At 44.8% G+C, this 23,447-nt stretch overlaps 1 protein-coding gene across 1 annotated transcript in view; it reads right to left on the bottom strand.

The window, feature by feature from the left end:
• The window catches only part of ARMH4 (armadillo like helical domain containing 4), a 64,573-nt gene that overhangs the window by 3,639 nt on the left and 37,487 nt on the right, over positions 1-23,447 (bottom strand). The window contains exons 9-10 of the mRNA XM_038756701.1: positions 4,080-4,111; positions 10-144 (exon numbers count right to left, since the gene is read on the bottom strand). Coding sequence (XP_038612629.1) covers positions 10-144; positions 4,080-4,111 — 167 coding nt within the window. The remainder of the gene's footprint in view (positions 1-9; positions 145-4,079; positions 4,112-23,447) is intronic.

The following is a 23,447-nucleotide window of genomic DNA, read 5'->3' as shown; positions in this document are numbered from 1 at the left end:
CGGCCTCACCTTCCTCTTGTGCCTCTTGAAGCCGTTCCTCTTCCGGCGGTTCATGATCTTGATGCTGTAGAGGGCTCCCAAGATGAACAGGGCTCCGGCAATTCCGACACCCACGGGCACTAGCATCCCAGACATGTACCCAGCCTTTAGGAGAGGGAGACGAGCATCAGAATACTAAACAGAAGGCCTCGCCGACTTTCCCTCAAGGGCGGCCGATCGATCGGACTACCGACTGCCGCGTGGACGCTATCCCCCGAGGTGGAATTTTTAAATTATCGCCATTGAAACGATCCCGGTTAGCACTCGTGACGGGCTCCGTGACAAAATAATCACCATGATGATAGTAACGGTATTCGTTAAGTGCATCTTATGTGCTGAGTAATAATAATCATCAATCATCAATCGTATTTATTGAGCGCTTACTGTGTGCAGAGCACTGTACTAAGCGCTTGGGAGGTCCAAGTTGGCAACATATAGAGACGGTCCCTACCCAACAATGGGCTCACAGTCTAAAAGGGGGAGACAGAGAACAAAACGAAACATAGTAACAAAATAAAATAAATAGAATAGATATGTACAAGTAAAATAAATAGAGTAACAAATATGTACAAACATATATACATATATACAGGGATAGTAATAATAATAATGGTAGCGTTGAGTGCTTACTATGTGCCGGGCGTGGTACAAATCGCGCCGGACAGAGTCCCTGTCCTACATGGGGCTCAGTCTCAATCCCATTTTACAGCTAGTAATAATAATAATAATGGCATTTATTAAGCGCTTACTATGTGCAAAGCACTGTTCTAAGCGCTGGGGAGGTTACAAGGTGATCAGGTTGTCCCACGGGGGGCTCACAGTCTTCATCCCCATTTGACAGATGAGGTAACTGAGGCCCAGAGAAGTGAAGTGACTTGCCCAAAGTCACCCAGCTGACAATTGGCAGAGCCGGCATTTGAACCCATGACCTCTGACTCCAAAGCCCGGGCTCTTTCCACTGAGCCACGCTGCTCCTCTCAAGCAGAATGAAACAAGGTGAGATAAGGTGAGATAAGGTGACTGAGGCCCAGAGAAGTTAAGCGACTTGCCCAAGGTCGCACGTCAGACGCGTGGTGGAGCCGGGATTAGAACCCATGCCCTTCTGGTTCCCGGGCCCGGGCTCTATCCACTATGCTCTGCTGCCACAGTTGACTGTAAACTGTAGCCCTCTGGACCGTGAGCTCACTGTGAGCAGAGAATATGTTTATTTTTATATTGTACTCTCCCAAGCGCTTAATAAGGTGCTTTGCACATGGTAAGCGCTCAATAAATAAGATTGAATGAATGAATAAAAGTGCTGTACTAAGCACTGGAGTAGCCTAAAGATAATCAGGTCAGACCCAGTCAATCAATCAATCGTATTTATTGAGCACTTACTATTCATTTATTCAATCGTACTATGTTCTCTAAGCTTTTGAGAGAGTTCAGGTCAGACCCAATCAATCAATCAATCGTATTTATTGAGCACTTACTATTCATTTATTCAATCGTACTATGTTCTCTAAGCTCTTGAGAGAGTACAGTACAAGAGAAAAAGCAGACATGTGCCCTGCCCGTAATTAGCTTGTAGTCTAGAGGGGGAGACAGACATTAATATGCATAAATAAGGAATTTATAATAAATAATTTAATGATATGTACATGAGTGCTGGAGGGTTGGGCCTACCAGGTGCTCAAAATGACCTTTGGGCATTTGATATTCGCCCCAAGCCCACAGCCCTTGGAAAAGCAGCGTGGCTCAGTGGCAAGAGCCTGGGCTTTGGAGGCGGAGGTCATGGGTTCAAATCCCGGCTCCGCCAATTGTCAGCTGTGTGACTTTGGGCGAGTCACTTCACTTCTCCGGGCCTCAGTGACCTCATCTGTAAAATGGGGATGAAGACTGTGAGCCCCCCGTGGGACAACCTGATCACTTTGTAACCTCCCCAGCGCTTAGAACAGTGCTCTGCACATAGTAAGCGCTTAATAAATGCCGTCATTATTATTATTATGTCTTTAAATGATAGATTATAAGTCATTTATTTATATTCACGTCTGTCTCCCCCTCTAAACTGTAAGCTCATTATTGGCAGGGAATGTAGCTGCTAAATTATGTTGTATTGTACTCTCCCAAATGCTTAGCACAGTGTTCTGCCCACAGTAAGTGCTCAATAAATACCACTGACTGATAGACTGTTTAGAAAATCAGTGCTAAATGAAGTCACATTTCCACTGAAAATAATGCAAAGTGGGTTGATGGGTTTCCAAGATCCAGAAAATCCACCAGATATTTTTTAAAATAGGGATGAAAAAACACAGTGAATAGAGTCACATGATCAAAGAGCAAGGTCAAGATGTGGCAGTAATCAAACACTTTGGGTTAGATCATCATCATCAATCGTATTTATTGAGTGCTTACTATGTGCAGAGCACTGTACTAAGCACTTGGGAAGTACAAATTGGCAACATATAGAGACAGTCCCTACCCAACAGTGGGCTCACGGTCGAAAAGGGGGAGACAGAGAACAAAACCAAACATACTAACAAAATAAAATAAATAGAATAGATATGTACAAGTAAAATAAATAAAGAGTAATAAATATGTACTTAATAATAAATAATAATTATTTATATATATAAATATTATATATATATAATAGTAATAAATAAGTGCTTAGTACAGTGCTCTGTACATAGTAAGTGCTCAATAAATATGATTGATTGATTGATTGATTGATGTACAAACATATATACATATATACAGGTGCTTCTAGGAGGGCATTTTTCTTTCATATTCCATTCAGCCAGGATCGGATGCTAAATTGAAATGAGCTTTAATTATTCTATTTGAGTCTGCCACCAAACACTTCATAGGTTGGGGAGGGGTGATGAAGGGAGATGCTTAAATCAAAGAAAAAACTTTGCAGCTTAGGAAGTGAGAGGGCACTGTGAAATGCACCACGGTTAAAATTCAGTAGCGTTGTGACAACAGCTAACCAACTCTCGGTTTGACTTTGGCCCGGAGGAGTTATTTGGGACCTGAAATGTTACCCCCACCACCATCGTGATCATCTGTTTCTCACCCAGAACCGCTCTGGATGTTAAAACTCAGAACCAGAATGATCCGTCCAGGGAAGATTAGGCTGAAACTTTGCCTAACCGCCTCAGGGTCTGGAACATACTTCGACACTGTCAGGAGGAAGGTATTAGGTAGGAAAAAGTCTCACGTCAATCAATCACCTAATCAGTTGCATTTATTGAACACTGTAATCATCAATCGTATTTATTGTTTGATAATATAGTATTATTATTATACTAATAATAATAAGTATAAATATAAACAATAATACATAAATAATAAATAAAATAATGAATAAATAAATAAATAAATGATGGTTTATTATGATATAATATATTATATGTGTTATTATATATTTATAACTTACATATATTATTTATATTTATAATTTTTAAATATTCATAATTTTTATATATTTATGATTTATTATGATATGATATAATGATAAATTATTTATTTATAATAGATAAAATAAATAAAATAATGAACAAAATAATAATAAATAAATAATAATAAATAATCATGTATAAATATGTATATATATATAAAATCACATATAAATGTATAAATAATCATAAATAATGTAATAATAAATAAATAAATAATAATCGTATAATTGTAATAATAATGATGGCATTTGTTAAGCGCTTACTATGTGCAAAGCACTGTACTAAGGACTTGGGAGAGTATAATATCCCCCGAGGTGGAATTTTTCAAAATGCTTCTCAATCAATCAATCAATCAATCGTATTTATTGAGCGCTTACCGTGTGCAGAGCACTGTACTAAGCGCTTGGGAAGTACTGCTTTGAAGCCCCTCGCATGGGGTTAGACTTTCTGAACCGAGATCCGGGATGAAAACAAGGCTGGCCCAAGATACTGGGTCAGAGCATCATTGGCGTGGAGATCTTTCGTCTCCTGGTTGAAAAAAAACAAAAACCCAGCACCCTTGCGAATGGAAACAAAAGAAGAAAAGGCTTTTCCTACCTTGTCTTTCAGCTTTTCCATCCAGCTTCTCACTAGAAACGAAAAGAATATTTCAGTAATTATAATATTTCAGTAATCACGATGACCCTGGTGTTCATTCAAAAGCACAATGAGGGGCTTAACAACCAAAGTTTGGGAAAGAGGTTGAGAGGACTAACGTGATCGCACGTAAGGTGTCTTTTGATTTTCTTGCTCGTTAAAGGATTTTTTGGATGGGAACAAAGACTGTCCCCTACTGTTTTGGGATAAAAGATCTTTTATTAATAATGATGGTATTTGTTCAGCGCTTACTATGTGCCAAGCACTGTTCTAAGTGCTTACTTTTGTTTGATCAGTGTCCCTACCAAAAGAAAAGAAACAAGGCAAGTTCAAAGGCCGCTAAGAAATAGTGTGTTTTCTGCTGGCAGTTCATCTTCGAGGCTAACTGCCCATCTTGCTTCCCAACTCAAAATCAATCAATCAATCAATCGTATTTATTGAGCGCTTACTGTGTGCCGAGCACTGTACTAAGCGCTTGGGAAGTACAAGTCGGCAACACATAGAGACAGTCCCTACCCAACAGCGGGCGCTCAATATGCTAAACTAGCCCCAGAACTGACAGAAACTAATCATACCTTGGGGGCCCCCAGAGTTAATTCATTCATTCATTCATTCAATCGTATTTATTGAGTGCTTACTGTGTGCTGAGCACTGTACTAAGTGCTTGGGAAGTACAAGTTGGCAACATATAGAGATGGTCCCTACCCAGTAGTTGGCTCACAGTCTAGAAGGGGGAGACAGAGAACAAAACAAAACATATTAACAAAATAATATAAATAGAATAAATATGCACAAATAAAATAAATAAATAGAGTAATAAATTCGTACAAACATATACATATATACAGGTGGATGGATGCTCATGGATGCTGGGAAATCCCTCCCAAAAACCCTTGTGGTCCTGGATGCTCTGGTTAATAATAATTATGGTAATTATGGTGTTTGTTAAGCGCTTACTCTGTGCCAAGTGCTGTTCCAAGTGCTGGGGTAAGATACAAATTAATCAGGTTGGAAACAGTTCCACATCATCATCATCAATCGTATTTATTGAGCGCTTACTGTGTGCAGAGCACTGTACTAAGCGCTTGGGAAGTACAAATTGGCAACATATAGAGACAGTCCCTACCCAACAGTGGGCTCACAGTCTAAAAGGGGGAGACAGAGAACAAAACCAGACATACCAACAAAATAAAATAAATAGAATAGATATGTACAAGTAAAATAAATAAATAGAGTAATAAATCTGTACAAACATATATACATATATACAGGTGCTGTGGGGAAGGGAAGGAGGTAAGATGGGGGGATGGAGAGGGGGATGAGGGGGAGAGGAAGGAAGGGGCTCAGTCTGGGAAGGCCTCCTGGAGGAGGTGAGTTCTCAGTAGGGCCTTGAAGGGAGGAAGAGAGCTAGCTTGGCGGATGGGCAGAGGGATTGGGGGCATTCCAGGCCTGGGGGAGGACGTGGGCCGGGGGTCGATGGCGGGACAGGCGAGAGCGAGGTACGGTGAGGAGATTAGCGGTGGAGGAGCGGAGGGTGCGGGCTGGGCTGGAGAAGGACAGAAGGGAGGTGAGGTAGGAGGGGGCGAGGTGATGGACAGCCTGGAAGCCCAGGGTGAGGAGTTTCTGCCTGATGCGCAGATTGATTGGTAGCCACTGGAGATTTTTGAGGAAGGGAGTGATATGCCCAGAGCGTTTCTGGACAAAGATAATCCGGGCAGCAGCATGAAGTATGGGGGCTCACACCCTCACCCCCATTTTCCAGAGGAGGTTTCTGCATCACAGAGAAGTGAAGTGACTTGCCCATGGTCACACAACAGACGTTTGGCGGAGCCAGGATTAGAACCCAGGTCCTTTCGACTCCCACGCCCCGGCTCTAGCCACTAAGCCACACTGCTTCTACTCAGTCAGAGAAAAGGGCCATCAGGTTCCCATTCAAGGTTGGAAACATGGAGTCTGTGGCCTTCCAAATGTCCCCAGCTCCCCTCGGCCCTCCTTGTCTCCTGCTCACATCATCGGAAAGGCTGACAGCTGGGCACCAATCACATCCTTGGGCAAATCGCTTAACCGTTCAGAGCCTCGGTTTCCTCGTCTGTAAAACGAGAATAAAATTTTTCCTCTCCCTCCCTCTTAGGCTGTGAGCGCCGCGTTGGCGTAGGGATTGTGTATGATCCGACTGTCTGGTATCTGCCCCAGTACTTAGCATGTAGTAAGTGCTCAATATATGCCATTACAATAGGGGCGAGGAAGAAAATGAAGAAACAGTCAGGGAATCCAATGAATCTAAATCAATCCCTCTAAGCCAGTGGAAACAGAGCCGACATGCATCCCATAAAATTACCAGGTTCATCTTTCCCTGACATCCTTGGCGGAGTCTGTGAGACACCAGACTCCATTTCTCTGAAACAATCCACTTCTCATCCGTACTGCCCTGACAAGTTAATAGCGAGACACTTTGTTAAAACCCTTTTCTTCCAGAAAAAAAGAATCCACTTAACTGTGGAATAAATGCCGAGAAAGGACATATTCCTTCGGGAGGTAAAGGGTTGGGAAGCTAGACCTGTGGGTGTGCGGTGGGGAAAGGGAAGAGGGGAGGGGAAGGGTCTTTTTGGAGGGGGAAAGCCCCGCTTTCGAGTCAGATCTGGGGACTCGAGTCTGCCGTTTCCTCCTACCCCTTCTGCCGTTCCTCTACTCATTAAAGGTTTTTAATCTCCCTTGATCTGAAAATTCACCTCACCTAATCATGGTTAATCAGCCGACGGTATTTCATGAATGCCTACCGGTCGCCGGGCACCGGGCTAAGACGCGAGACACACATTCCCTAACCTCAGGAAGCTTCTAATCCAATGCGAGAGGCCGACGAACTCAAATGGTTTACAAATAGTGGGAGTGGAAGGAAGAGTGAAAGATAATGTAGATCAGAATGTGACTATAATGGGTGAAATAACTGGATCAATAATTAAATATACATATGTACCTCAGGGTTAAAATGGACTGTGAGCCCACTGTTGGGCAGGGACTGTCTCTATATGTTGCCAACTTGTACTTCCCAAGCGCTTACTACAGTGCTCTGCACACAGTAAGTGCTCAATAAATATGATTGATTGATTGATTGACCACATAAACACACACACACTCAAAGTGGCTGTTGGGTTACTAGGACTTGCTCACAAAATCGTAGTTCATTTTCCCCTCCTGGTTCCCAAAACTGAGGTGGGGGATTCAACACCTGAGCAGACGGTTATCCTGGCTGGGAGGGAATGTCATGGATGTCCCTGGAATTTGAGGAAGCTGAAGAATAGCAACCTGTGTTGCAGGAGGTAGCGAAGCAATGACTATCGTTATTCCCTGAATAGCCTGCCATTCTTCCTGAGATCCCGCCCTTTCAGGAACAGAAGAGGTGACATCCGCATGTCTCTATTTGGGGCCACGCAACGCAACGCACGCAAGCATCACTATACAGCAAGTCACATTCATTTAAGAACATTACATTGAAACTCACTCACATTTGGCCCTTATAAAATGGATTGGGGGTTGAACACTCAGTCATCTTCTCAACAAACCGAGAACTCTCTTGCTTTCGATATTTTGTCCAACACACAAAAGCAAATGCATTTCTCATGGATTTTCTTGGGAGTGCTATGAGCATATATCTACGAAAATCATGAGCACTACTACTTGATTATCTACGAAAATCAATACGGCCGTATGAAGAGACCGCCCCCCGCCAAATCTGAGTGCCTAGAAGTCTCTTTCAGTGGCGGTTCAAAACCAGGATTTGGACCATCACAAAAACCCCCTTTCCCTTTCAAGACTCGGCTTTTTGATCAATGTTCCAATTTATGAGCCCCCGAGTAACTATGAAATGGCAAAAGGATCAATAAAGTCTCGTGTTAGCAAATGAAAATGAAGACGGCAGTGTTTGAAAAAGGAAGAGGAAAGGAAAACAGATTGCACTGTGTTTCTCATTAGACGCTCTCTCTAGTAATTAAACCCCAAAGCACTAAGCATCGATTAGACACTGGAAATAAAATCTGATTATCTCAGAGACTAATTTCCATTCCAACGCTTTTATGACTTGCCTAATGGAGCATGGATTCGAAATAGCCTCAGTGAAAATATACTTTCCGCTACCTGTTAACACACGGACTGGAGTCCATACTGAACTACTGTTGCTTTTTAATTCCGAGGGTAACACTCAGAAGATCTTCCATTTAATTGGAAATAAGGCCATGTACGTTATTAATGGCTTCCAACCTGGTTTTCCTCTCGGTGCTCAAGTCTACATGAATTATTGGTTATGTATTTCCAAGCGCTCTAGGAAAATCCAACCAAATATTGTGTCCTTTGCAAAATCTCCAATGTTAGAAGCAAACCTTTTCCTGGGAATTACTGGATTGAGTATTCCCAAGAGGCTTTGAGAGTAATGTTTCTTTGCCTAGAGAAAAGATATTTCAAATCCTGGTAATGGGAACAAGTAGAAATGTGGAACTCTGTCCTGCCCATTCAGGTGACATCTCCTCCAACAGGCCTTCTCCGATTAAATCCTCTTTTCCCCGGCTCCCTCTCCCATCTGCGTCATGTAGGCACTTGGATCTGTGACCTTTAGACATTTGATATTTAACCCCACGGCACTTTTATCCCTATCTTTAAATTATATTTTACCAATTATTTATTCATAAGGGAAGCAGCATGGCTCAGTGGAAAGAGCCCGGGCTTTGGAGTCAGAGGTCATGGGTTCAAACCCCGGTTCTGCCAATTGTCAGCTGTGTGACTTTGGGCAAGTCACTTCACTTCTCTGGGCCTCAGTTCCCTCATCTGTAAAATAGGGATGAAGACTGTGAGCCCCATTTGGGACAACCTGATCACCTTGTAACCTCCCCAGCGCTTAGAACAGTGCTTTGCACATAGTAAGCACTTAATAAATGCCATTATTATTATTATTATTAATGTCTGTCCCCCACCCCAGGCTGTAAGCTCGTTATGGGCAAGGATGAAGACTGTGAGCCCCATTTGGGAAAACCCGATCACCTTGTAACCTCCCCAGTGCTTAGAACAGTGCTTTGCACATGGTAAGCGCTTAATAAATGCCATTATTATTATTATTAATGTCTGTTCCCCACCCCAGGCTGTAAGCTCGTTATGGGCAAGGAACGTGTCTGCAAATTCTGTTGTATGACTGTAGTCTCCCAAGCTCTGCACATAGGAAGCACTTAATAAAGTGCTCTGAAAAATAGGAAGCGCTCAATAAATACCATTGGTTGATGGACGGATGGATAGAGTCAGAAATATCCTGACTCCAGGCAGACAAGAGTTCAACTGGGGCAATCAGAACCAATGGGTAAATCAAATCAATCAGCAACATTTGTTGAGGATTTCCTGAGGGTAACGTACTGTACTGTGTGGAAAAGCACAAGAGAGTTAGAAAACCTGATCTCTACCTTCAAGGAGCTCACAGTCTAGTGGGGGAGAAGGGCATGAATAAGTGCTAAAATAGCATTATTTCATTCAGTCGTATTTATTGAGTGCTTACTGTGTGCAGTGCACTGTACTAAGTGCTTGGGAGAGTACAAGACAACAATAAACACAGTATAAAAGGGAGAAACTGGGACATAAGTGCTGAGAGACATATTTCCTGCCCACAGGGAGCTTACAATATTTATTACTCTATTTATTTATTTATTTATTTATTTATTTTACTTGTACTTATCTATCCTATTTATTTTACTTTGTTAGTATGTTTGGTTTTGTTCTCTGTCTCCCCCTTTTAGACTGTGAGCCCACTGTTGGGTAGGGACTGTCTCTATCTGTTGCCAACTTGTACTTCCCAAGCGCTTAGTACAGTGCTCTGCACACAGTAAGCGCTCAATAAATACGATTGATTGATTGACCTGGGCTCTAATCACGGCTCTGTCATTCATTCATTCACTCATTCAATCGTATTTATTGAGCGCTTACTGTGTGCAGAGCTTGGGAAGTACAAGTTGGCAATATATAGAGATGGTCCCTACCCAACAACGGGCTCACAGTCTAGAAGGGCTCACTGTCACTTGTCTGTTGTGTGACCTTGGGCAAGTCACTTCGCCTTTCTGTGCCTCAGTTCTCTCACCTGTAAAGCGGGGATTTAGATTGTGAGCCTCCATGTGGCTCACAATCATTCATTCATTTAATCATATTTATTGAGCGCTTACTGTGTGCAGTGCACTGGACTCAGCGCTTGGGAAGTCCAAGTTGGCAACATCTAGAGACGGTCCCTACCCAACAATGGGCTCACAGTCTAGAAGGGGGAGACAGACAACAAAACTAAACATGTGGACAGGTGTCAAGTCCTCAGAATAAATAGAAATAAAGCTAGATGCACATCGTTAACAAAATAGAATAGTAAATATGTACAAGTAAAATAAAGAGAGTAATAAATCTGTACAAACATATCTACAGGGGCTGTGGGGAGGGGAAGGAGGTAGGGCGGGGGGGATGGGGAGGAGGAGAGGAAAAAGGGGGCTCAGTCTGGGAAGGCCTTCTGGAGGAGGTGAGCTCTCAGTAGGGGAATACAATTTGCTTGTATTCAGGAAAATATTGTACCCCAGCACTGCATAAAGTGCCTCGCACATAATAATAATAATAATAATAATAATAATGGCATTTGTTAAGCGCTTACTATGTGCAAAGCACTGTTCTAAGCGCGGGGGGGGGGGGATACAATGTGATCAAGTTGTCCCACATAGTAAGCACTTAACAAGTACCACTATAATTGTTCATTCATTCATTTATTCAATCGTATTTATTGACCGCTTACTGTGTGCAGAGCACTTTACTAAGTGCTTGGGAAGTGCAAGTTGCCAACCCATAGAGACGGTCCCTACCCAACAGCGGGCTCACAGTCTAGAAGGGGGAGACAGACAACAAAACCAAACATACTAACAAAATAAAATAAATAGAATAAAGATGTTCTCATTATTATTATTGTTGTCATCAGAGAAGCCGAAGGTACCAAAGGCCTCCTTCCCAACCAAGTGGCCCTCGGGGAGACCAAGAAGCAAAACCTCATGGTGAACAGATCCCAGATGATTCCCTTCTGGAACGAGATCTGGCCTGGTGATTCCAGAAGGCTCCACTCATCTTTTTTCTCCAATTCCCGCCGTAGGCCATCGGAGAAGCACTTAGCTAATTTCCGCTCGGTTCACATTCTGAAAGGCAGCGGTCTCGAATTAAATCTGGCTATTTAGAGAGACTTAGCGCAGAGGGCTGGCTGTGCCATGATGCATTACTAAAATGTCACACCCGTTGAAAAGTCTATTTGAACGTTATTAGCGGGTGGCTGCATGAAAGGATAATTTAATTTGGGGTCTGGGGACAGCAGTTTTAGACGGCAATATATGAAAGTTCTTTCGGTAGATCATTCCATATCATCTCCCATCTTCAAATGCTTTGAATTCTTATTCTCTTTAGGAATAAACGAATCTTGGTGCTTGCAGTTGTTTGAAGCAGTAGTATTAGTATTCGTGAGGCCCTACTTGGCCCTAATGCCCCCTCGTCCCCCTCTCCATCCCCCCCATCTTACCTCCTTCCCTTCCCCACAGCACCTGTATATATGTATATATGTTTGTACATATTTTTTTTACTCTATTTATTTATTTTATTTGTACATATCTGTTCTATTTATTTTATTTTGTTAGTATGTTTGGTTTTGTTCTCTGTCTCCCCCTTTTAGACTGTGAGCCCACTGTTGGGTAGGGACTGTCTCTATATGTTGCCAATTTGTAATTCCCAAGCGCTTAGTACAGTGCTCTGCACATAGTAAGCGCTCAATAAATACGATTGATGATGATGATGATGATAATGAAAGAATGGATAGATGCTTATAAAGTCACTGCACCCCAACAACGGGTATTTAAGGTTCCAATTATTATTTCAGTTGGCCAAGGAAGTATTCCACCTTTCCAGAACTTTCGCTCCCCATCCCAATCCAGGCTCGTTTACGTTAACGGAGTGTTTTTCGGGCAAAGAGAGTGTCTCTGAAGTTAAAAAGTACAGCAACGTCTACACCGTTCTATCGCAAACTACATCCAAAGCGTTACCATATCATGTTAGATTTATTTGACTTGTACATATTTATTATTCTACCTATTTTGTTAATGATTTGCATCTAGCTTTATTTCTATTTGTTCTGACGACTTGACACCTGTCCACATGTTTTGTTCTGTTGTCTGTCTCCCCCTTCTAGCTGTGAGCCCGTTGTTGGGTAGGGACCGTCTCTATATTTTGCCAACTTGGACTTCCCAAGCGCTGAGTCCAGTGCTCTGCCCACAGTAAGCGCTCAATAAATACGATTGCATGGATGAATGAATGTCACTGAAGGTGACTGTACTTCCCAAGCGCTTAGTCCAGTGCTCTGCACACAGTAAGCGCTCAATAAATACGACTGAATGAATGAATGTTAGCATTCCATACCAACATGCCCCAAGAATGGAGTAAGAACTGGGATTCATAGAACCAATCAATCAATCAATCAATCGTATTTATTGAGCGCTTACTGTGTGCAGAGCACTGTACTAAGCGCTTGGGAAGTACAAGTTGGTAACATATAGAGACGGTCCCTACCCAACAGTGGGCTCACAGTCTAAAAGGGGGAGACAGAGAACAAAACCAACATACTAACATAATAATAATAATGGCATTTATTAAGCGCTTACTATGTGCAAAGCACTGTTCTAAGCGCTGGGGTAGATACAAGGTAATCAAGTTGTCCCACATGGGGCTCACAGACTTAATCCCCATTTTACAGATGAGGTAACTGAGGCACAGAGAAGTCAAGTGACCTGCCCAAAGTCACACAGCTGACAAGTGGCAGAGCAGGGATTCGAACCCATGACCGCTGACTCCAAAGCCCGGGCTCTTTCCGCTGAGCCACGCGGCTTCTCTAAGAGAAATCATCACTGCATCAGACCACCAGGTTCTATCCACTAGAGAAGCAGCGTGGCTCAGTAGAAAGAGCACGAGCTTTGGAGTCAGAGGTCATGGGTTCAAATCCTGGCTCCGCCAGTTGTCAGCCGTGTGACTTTGGGCAAGCCACTTCACTTCTCTGTGCCTCAGTTACCTCTTATGTAAAATGGGGATGAAGACTGTGAGCCCCCCCCGTGGGACAACCTGATCACCTTGTAACCTCCCCTGGGTTTAGAACAGTGCTTTGCACATAGTAAGCGCTTAATAAATGCCATTATTATTATTATTATAGGCCACTCTGCTTCTCGATTTAGCACAAAGCAGTCTTGCCAAAGTCGCTCAAAATATCCCCTCGGTTTTCCAATCTGCGAACCGGGGGTTTTAACAATAACACCCGGAATTTGCTTGGAACTCTGACTTTTTCCAAGGCGCTTGCACACCAGCCATCTCCCATCATCTGCGAGGCAGGGAGAGGCGGGGATCCATCACCTTCACTTTATGTTTGGTTTTGTTCTCCGTCTCCCCCTTTTAGACTGTGAGCCCACTGTTGGGTAGGGACTGGCTCTAGATGTTGCCAATTTGGACTTCCCAAGCGCTTAGTACAGTGCTCTGCACATAAATACGATTGATGATGATGACTGTCTCTATATGTTGCCAGTTTGTACTTCCCAAGCCCTCAGTACAGTGCTCCGCATATAGTAAGCGCTCAATAAATATGATTGATGTTGATGATGATACAGAGGAGGACACCGAGGCCCAGAGAGGTCAGGTGGCTCCCCTGAGGAAACACAGCGGGCCAGGGGCAGGTCTGGGACTAGAAGTCGGGGTTTCCTGACTCACATCCCTCCGGCCTTTCCACTGGCACATCGTCTCCCTCCCAACTTCGCTCAGAAGGGCCTAGTTCATCTCCCTGCAGAGAGTCGCCCACCTGCCAAGCCGCATCTGCCTGGCCGCCTGCCCGGATCGCATCCAGGGACGGGCTCTCGTTCCCTCCGTTCGTTGTGCGTGGACAGCAATCGGTATGCGGAGTAAGCAGGCCTCGCAAACGCACGGAGGATTGTTGCGTGCGAGCTAGCACATATCGCCTACAAATTTAGGGCCTGGTGACACATCTGCCGCACGCCCTGATGGATACGGTTCTCTAATTCTACTCCCATCTTCTGCAGGGCAGAAACCGTGTCAAGCATCCCTCTCGCCACCCGCCCCGGGATCCCTTCTCTACCCAGACAGTCAGACGAACCCTCTGCCTTGTACTTATATTTCTTGAAAGATCTGGGATGCGGCGTCCCAGCTCGGCAGCAACATCGTGGTTCGAGCCCGCGTGACTTCGCTCCAAACGGCTGTTACGGATGCCCCCGGGCTGCCGGAATCGCTCACGCCGGACTGGGCTGACGCGTATATTAACGGCGGCCGGAGAGGCGGGATGAGCGGGTGTGGGCGGTTGTTGCACCACAGAGGGAAGAAGAAGGAATCCGTCGGCGAGGAAACACAGTTTGGTATCCCAGGGTGAGTCTCCCAGCCAAGGGGGTCCTGAGCCGCCTTCCTGAGAAAATCCTAAGTCTCCTCCCTTGTGGGGGGAAGGATGGTCTAAAATAATAATAATAATAATAATAATAATGGTGGCATTTGTTAAGCACTTACTAAGCACTGTTCCAAGCGCTGTGGGGGGATACAGGTTGTCCCACTTGGGGCTCACAGTCTTCATCCCCATTTTACAGATGAGGTAACTGAGGCACAGAGAAGTTAAGTGGCTTGCCCAAGATCACACAGCTGACAAGTGGCGGAGCCGGGATTCGAACACACAACCTCTGACTCCCAAGCCTGAGCTCTATCCAGTGAGCCACGCTGCTTCATTCATTCATTCATTCATTCATTCAATCGTATTTATTGAGCGCTTACCGTGTGCAGAGCACCGGACTAAGCGCTTGGGAAGTACAAGTTGGCAACATATAGAGACGGTCCTCCCAACAGTGGGCTCGCAGTCTAGTAAATCATCTCTTGGAATTGAGCCTAGCATGGGAAAGGGCTCCATCGCGAAGCCAATGGCGCCACAAGTTGGGCTGAAAATTTGACTTGACCCACAAGATGACTGCTCTAACAATCAATCAATCAATCATCATCATCAATCATATTTATTGAGCGCTTCCTGTGTGCAGAGCACTGTACTAAGCGCTTGGGAAGTCCAAGTCGGCAACATATAGAGACAGTCCCTACCCAACAGTGGGCTCACAGTCTAGAAGGGGGAGACAGAGATCGAAACCAAACATACCCACAAAATAAAATAAATAGAATAGATATGTACAAGTAAAATAAATAAATAAATAAAAGGAGTAACAGGCATGTACAAACATATATACATATATACAGGTGATCAATCAATCAATCGTATTCATATTCATCAAGCGTCATCATCATCAATCGTATTTTATTGAGCGCTTACTATGTGCAGAGCACTGTACTAAGCGCTTGGGAATCAATCAATCAATCGTATTTATTGAGTGCTTACTGTGTGCAGAGCACTGTACTAAGCGCTTGGGAAGTACAAGTTGGCAACATATAGAGACAGTCCCTACCCAACAGTGGGCTCACAGTCTAAAAGGGGGAGACAGAGAACAAAAACAAACATACTAACAAAATAAAATAAATAGAATAGATATGTACAAGTAAAATAGAGTAATAAATCAGTCAATCAATCAATCGTATTTATTGAGCGCTGTGTGCAGAGCACTGTACTAAGCGCTTGGGAAGTACAAGTTGGCAACATCTAGAGACGGTCCCTACCCAACAGTGGGCTCACAGTCTAGAAGGGGGAGACAGACAACAAAACAAAACATATTCACAAAATAAAATAAATAGAATAAATATGTACAAGTAAAATAAATAGAGCGATAAATCAATCAGTCGTATTTACTGAGCGCTTACTGTGTGCAGAGCACTGTACTAAGCGCTTGGGAAGTACAAATTGGCAACATATAGAGACAGTCCCTACCCAACAGTGGGCTCACAGTCTAAAAGGGGGAGAGAATTCATATTCTGCTTCCCCCACAGAGTAGTCCTGAGCCGCCCCTAAATCCTCAGTCTCCATCCAAGCTACGTCTCGCTGCTGGAATGCCCCCAATCCCTCTGCCCATCCGCCAAGCTCGCTCCCTTCCTCCCTTCAAGGCCCTGCTGAGAGCTCACCTCCTCCAGGAGGCCTTCCCACACTGAGCCCCTTCCTTCCTCTCCCCCTCGTCCCCCTCTCCATCCCCCCCATCTTACCTCCTTCCCTTCCCCACCGCACCTGTATATATGTATATATGTTTGTACAGATTTTTTACTCTATTTATTTATTTATTTTATTTGTACATATCTATTCTATTTATTTTATTTTGTTAGCATGTTTGGTTTTGTTCTCTGTCTCCCCCTTTTAGACTGTGAGCCCGCTGTTGGGCAGGGACTGTCTCTATGTGTTGCCAATTTGTACTTCCCAAGCGCTTAGTACAGTGCTCTGCGCATAGTAAGCGCTCAATAAATACGATTGATGATGATGAAAAGCGTCGCCCTCGTCAATGAGCCCGCGGCCTTGCAAAGTTTGGCCGCGATCTGAAAACACTTAATCGTCTCGGGGCAAAACACATCAGGTACACAGTGCCTCTGTGAGCGGCAAATAACCCCAGTGGAAGTCGGCCTGTTAGACTCCGTCTCACGTCCCCCCTCTCCGCTTCCCATCCTCTAGCGAGAATCTGCAGCGATGCACATTTCGGATCGGAAAAAAAAATAAATCCCGTTTGAACGCGGTATTTCCAGGCGTCGGTCGCTCGTTTTAAAAATAGAGCCAACTGCTTGTCTGGGGGATGAGGCAGGGAGCCGAAGAGGCCAGGGCTACATCTTAACTCTCGTAAGCTCCGAGGCCAAAGCCCCAACACTCCCAAGGAATATCTGGCCTAGATATGGGCGGATTAAAATCTCATACTTTAATCATCTGTATTTAATAAGCATTTACTGTGGGCAAAAGTCTGGGCACATATAGCCTGCTTCACACTATGCTATAATCAGTATATACTGCATGCAGAGGACTTCGGGTAGCACTAGGGAGCATATAATAAAAAGCAATTTATAAAATACATTCGGTAATCCTACAAGGACATCCGATCAATTCGTTATGTTTTCTTTTATTTCAGTATCAGGAACATCAGTCACGTTCTCTGTGCTCGAGAAACCTCCAACCTATGGTATTTGTTAAGTGCTTACTCTGTGCCAGGCACTGTACTAAGCGCTAGGGTAGATACAAGCTGATCAGGTTGGATACATCATCATCATCAACCGCATTTATTAAGCGCTTACTGTGTGCACAGCACTGTACTAAGCGCTAAGGTAGATACAAGCTGATCAGGTTGGATACATCATCATCATCAACCGTATTTACTGAGCGCTTACTGTGTGCAGAGCACTGTACTAAGCGCTAGGGTAGATACAAGCTGATCAGGTTGGATACATCATCATCATCAACCGTATTTATTGAGCGCTTACTGTGTGCAGAGCACTGTACTAAGCGCTAGGGTAGGTACAAGCTGATCAGGTTGGATACATCATCATCATCAACCGTATTTATTGAGCGCTTACTGTGTGCAGAGCACTGTACTAAGCGCTTGGGAAGTACAAGTTGGCATGGATACAGTCCATGTCGCACACGGGCCTCCTAAGTCTTAACCCCCATTTTACAGGTGAGGTAACTGAGGCACAGAGAATTGAAGCGACTTGCCCAAGGTCACACACGGACAAATGGCGGAGCCGGGATTAGAACCCAGACCTTTCTGACGCCCAGGCCCGGGCTCTATCCACTAGTCCATGCTGCTTCTCAGGCTGAGAAGATCTTGCGAACCAATGTACAGAACACTCTCTGCTATCTCCTGTAATTTATGTTAGTGTCTATCCCCGCTGCTAGATTATAAATAATAATAACAATGATGGCATTTGTTAAGCGCTTACTACATGCAAGGCCCTGTCCTAAACGCTGTGGAGGACATAAGGTGATCAGGTTGTCCCACGTCGGGCTCACGGTCTTAATGCCCGTATTACAGATGAGGGAACTGAGGCCCAGAGAAGTGAAGTGACTTGCCCAAAGTCACACAGCTGACAATTGGCAGAGCCGGGATTCAAACCCATGACCTCTGACTCCAAAGCCCTGGCTCTTTCCACTGAGCCACGCTGCTTCCCTTAAACGCTCCTTGTTTGTACGTATTTATTACCCTATTTATTTATTTATTTTACTTGTACATATTTATTCTACTTATTTTATTTTGTTAATATGTTTTGTTTTGTTCTCTGTCTCCCCCTTCTAGACTGTGAGCCCACTGTTGGGTAGGGACCGTCTCTAGATGTTGCCGACTTGGACTTCCCAAGCGCTTAGTCCAGTGCTCTGCGCACAGTAAGTGCTCAATAAATACGATTGAATGAATGAATAGCTACAACCACTATGGTATTCTTCTAAGGGCTTAGTTTTGTGGTCCATCCAGCATGTGTAATTCATTCATTCAATCATATTTATTGAGCGCTTACTGTGTGCAGAGCACTGTACTAAGCGCTTGGGAAGTACAAGTTGGCAACATATAGAGACAGTCCCTACCCAACAGTGGGCTCACAGTCTAGAAGACTCCACAAAGCCTTGGCTTGAGGACGGGGCTGCCTGGCCCAATTCTTTTTTACGGCATTCGTTAAGCGCTCACTATGTGCCAAGCACTGTTCTAAGCACTGACATAGGTACAAGTTAACCAGGTCGGACACAGTCCCCGTCCCACGTGGGGAGAACAGGCTTTTGAAGCCCCATTTTACAGTTGAGGAAACTGAGGCATGGAGAAGTGAAGCGATTTGCCCAAGTTCACACAGCAGGCAACTGTAAAGCAGTTGAGAATAATAATAATAATAACAATAACGGCATTTATTAAGCGCTTACTATGTGCAAAGCACTGTTCTAAGCGAGAGGTTGACGGAGAGGTGTCAGAAAAGGCAGCGAGGCCCAAGGAAAAGAACGGGATGAGGGTCAGAAGACCTCGTCTGAGTCCCGTTCTTCCTCTGACCTGCTGTGTGATCTTGGGCAAATCGCTTTACTTCTCTGTGCCTCAGTTTCCTCATCTGTTACATGGGAACGGGATACCTGCTCTCCTGCGTGAACCCCAGGATGGGTCTGATTGTCTCGTGTCCGTCCCGGAACTTACCACGTAGGAGGCGTTTAATAAATTCCATATTATTTGGAAAAAAAGAAAAGGCCGACTAGATGGTAGAAGGAATCTCATTTGACCCACTTTCTTCCGCTCCGCCACGCAGGCCCAAATAAAGGCCACGTTAAAGAGCGACATTCGCGGCTGCCAACGCATTTGAGGGCTACTGTTCACCCTGGGGGGTGCTTCTAAACGAGGTTGAGTGTCTGAGGTCCAAAAAGAAGATCTGGGTTATGCTTCCTTCCGAAAGGATCAAAAGGTTTCCTGATCCCACCGGTTAATTCTCCTCCTACTCAGTGGGAGGCCTCTGGTGCCCTGATTTTGACATTTGAGGCGAAGCCTCACTTTCCAATCCAGATCCTGACCCCAATTTGGATGTTGACCCCATTTTGGGTGCTGACTAAGAGTTTATCCAGCTCCCAGATCCAGCAAGCTTCTTGAAAGCATCGCTCACGAAGGCTATTTCCCCTCCTGTTCACGACATGGTCTTGAAACGTCTAGAGAATCTTAGGCCTCGGCCACTCGCTGTTTCTAAATGAATGGCACTTGACTTCAAAACCTAGCCTGGCCACCTTAACGTAGTTACGGCCACAATAAAGTTCACCACGACACCGAGCAAGACACGGTACAGTTCACCACTGCCACTAAACAAGATATGGTAAAGTTTGTCACGGACGCCGAGCAAGACTCGGTAATATTTGCCGCGACACCAAGCATGACACCAAGCGGGATACAGTAAGGTTCACCAGGGCACCAATTAAGACCTGATAAAGTTCACCACGGCCGCTAAAAATACAGGAAAGTTCTTCACAGACACCAAGAAAGACACAGTAAAGTTCACCGTGACACCAAGCAAGACTTGGTAAAGTTCACCACTACACAAGATGCAGGAAAGTTCTTCACAGACACCAAGCAAGATATGGTAAAGTTCACCGTGACACCAAGCAAGACTTGGTAAAGTTCACCACTAAACAAGATGCAGGAAAGTTCTTCACAGACACCAAGCAAGATATGATAAAGTTCACCGTGACACCAAGCAAGACTTGGTAAAGTTCACCACTAAACAAGATGCAGGAAAGTTCTTCACAGACAACAAGCAAGATACGGTAAAGTTTACTGTGACACCATGCAAGACAGGGCAAATTTCACCACGGCCGCCAAAAAAGATACAGAAAAGTTGTTCACAGCCGCCAAACAATACACAATAAAGTTCACCATCACACCAAGCAAGACTGAGTACAATCCAAGAGACAGAGGCCAAATTTTCTTCTATTTTACCTAGCCTGGACCACAAAGTATTCTTCAGAAACAGTCGATCACTCCTTACCGCTGGCTTCAAGACCTTCTTACAACAGTAAGCGCTCAATAAATACGATTGAATGAATGAATGAATGACGTGTTTCCACTCTGGGCTCCGGATAGGATGCTGATGGGGAATTAGGGGGTGCTCAGCAGACTCCAACCTTTTGACAGTGTATTGACCCCCTATCAGACTATTAGTTCCTCAAGGGCAGGGACATGTGCCTAGCTACTGCTGCATTCACACAAGTGTTTAGTACAATACCTAGCACTCCCTGGGCGCTCAAAACACCCCAGCCCATTAGTAAAGCAACGTCAGCCGATTAAACTGTAAGTTCCTTGAGGGCAGGCAACTTGTGTCTTACTTTTGGTGTACACCCGAGTACTTAGTTCTGTGTTCTGCATCCACTGGGGGTTCAATAAATACCACCGATTGGATGATTGGGTGGTTGACTGATAACCGAGGGAAAGGTGCTTGTTCTTGCGATTCTGAACAGTGAAAAATGAAAGAATATTGCCTCATTCTGAGATATCTGCTCTGAGCCTGGAATGTGAACTCCGATTTCCAAGCCAAGAGCCTGGCATCCCAGGGAGGGGAAGGTGGGATTCTCCAGCCTGCCTCCATTCTTCCCAAATCAACATTTTAGACCCTTAATAAACTGGAGTTTGGATTCCAAAAGGTAGTTAAGAAATCGCAGGAGCCATGCCAAGGCATGTGTCAGGAGGGAATAAATTCAGACTTTCCTTTCTGAGCCGTCTGCTTATCACTGGTGAGAAGCAGTTCGATGGGAGGTATTTTGCTACCCACATGTTTTCATTAACGCTGCCAAATTGGCTCCCGACACGGCCACGTCTCCGCCTGCTTTCCGATTCTCTGAAGGTACCTGAGACCTTTTTTAAAAACGTGGGATGAGGGGAGAGGAGGGAGGAGGCGAGGAAGGAAGGAAGGCAGGATGGGGGGGAGGGAAGGAGAGAGGCGGAAAGGAGGGAAAGAGGAGGGAGGCAGAGAGATCTTCAAGGTGATATTTCAGAAATCCCAATCCAATAAAGGAATAGCAGTAATAAAGTTGTCGAAGATGCTGACCTCTGAAACCCCCTAAGGAATTTTGAGCCGGGGGAAGGACTAAAGTTCGCCCACCGTGGTTCACGTTTTCTACTAGGGGCATCCAATCAGGTAGGCCAGCAGGCATTTAGGGATGCCTGTGCCTGAATTTCCAGACAGATTATTATCATTATTATTATTATTATTATTAACAGCATTTATTAAGCACTTACTATGTGCAAAGAACTGTTCCAAGCGCTGGGAGGCTACAAGGTGATCAGGTTGTCCCACAGGGGGCTCACAGTCTTAATCCCCATTTTCCAGATGAGGTCACTGAGGCCCAGAGAAGTGAAGCGACTTGCCCAAAGTCACACAGCGGACGTGGCTCAGTGGAAAGAACCTGGGCTTTGGAGTCAGGAGTCATGGGTTCGAATCCCAGCTCTGCCAATTGTCAGCTGGGTGACTTTGGGCAAGTCGCTTCACTTCTCTGGGCCTCAGTTCCCTCATCTGTAAAATGGGGATGAAGACTGTGAGCCCCCCGTGGGACAACCTGATCATCTTGTAACCTCCCCAGCGCTTAGAACAGTGCTTTGCACATAGTAAGCGCTTAATAAATGCCATCATTATAAGTGGCGGAGCCGGGATTTGAACTCATGACCTCTGACTCCAAAGCCCGCACGCTTTCCACCGAACCACGCTGCTTCTCTAAGAAGCTGGTGGGGTATTAATCCACTCTCACTCACCTAGGCCTTTTTTTTTTTGGACTGGTTCACCACCCAGGCTCACCCTGGTTGACCCCACATCCACACTGCAGAATGGGAGGGACTTTCTCCAGCAGACTACTACAAGCAGACTACGAGAAGCAGCGTGGCTCAGTGGAAAGAGCCCGGGCTTTGGAGTCAGGGGTCATGGGTTCAAATCCCAGCTCCGCCAATTGTCAGCTGGGTGACTTTGGGCAAGTCACTTCACTTCTCTGGGCCTCAGTTCCCTCATCTGGAAAATGGGGATTAAGACTGTGAGCCCCCCATGGGACAACATGATCACCTTGTAACCTCCCCAGCGCTTAGAACAGTGCTTTGCACATAGTCAGTGCTTAATAAATACCATCGTGGGTCAGTGGAAAGAGCACGGGCTTGGGAGTCAGAGGTCGTGGGTTCGAATCCCGGCTCCGCCACTTGTCAGCTGTGTGACCTTGGGCAAGTCACTTAACTTCTCTGAGCCTCAGTTACCTCATCTGCAAAAATGGGGATTAATACTGTGAGCCCCACGTGGGACAACTTGATCACATTGTATCCCCCCAGCGCTTAGAACAGTGCTTTGCACATAGTAAGCGCTTAACAAATGCCATCATTATTATTATTATTATTATCATCGTTATTATTATTATTACTAACAGACTTTTGCAGGTCTGGTTTCATGGAAAGCCAGGCAACAGAGAGAGTCACGGCTCAGCGAACGCTGTTCCTCCTCCTATTCTCCCGTTTGTCATTTTTCAAAAAATTTCATTTATTTTATTTTATTATTTTGGGGGAAGTTTTTTGGCTGGCTGCAGCGACCCCTACTGTTGACAAGAGAAAAGTGAACGTTCCCTATCCCTTCATTCAGGTTGTAAATTCATTCATTCATTTAATCGCATTTATTGAGCGCTTACTATGCACAAAGCACTGGACTAAGCGCTTGGGAAGTCCAAGTTGGCAACATCTAGAGAGATCTGGACTAGAACTGAGGAACCGTAAGCTACTTGTGGTCACAGAACGCGTCTACCGACTCTGTTCTGTTGTACTCTCCCAAGTGTTTTAGTACGGTGACTTTTCAAAGAATATAGTAAAAATAAGGTCGCCTCCAGAAGCT

The sequence above is a fragment of the Tachyglossus aculeatus genome, chromosome 14 (genome assembly GCF_015852505.1).
Source record: "Tachyglossus aculeatus isolate mTacAcu1 chromosome 14, mTacAcu1.pri, whole genome shotgun sequence".
In the NCBI taxonomy this organism is placed as follows: domain Eukaryota; kingdom Metazoa; phylum Chordata; class Mammalia; order Monotremata; family Tachyglossidae; genus Tachyglossus; species Tachyglossus aculeatus.
This window is presented reverse-complemented; position numbering and strand designations above follow the sequence as displayed.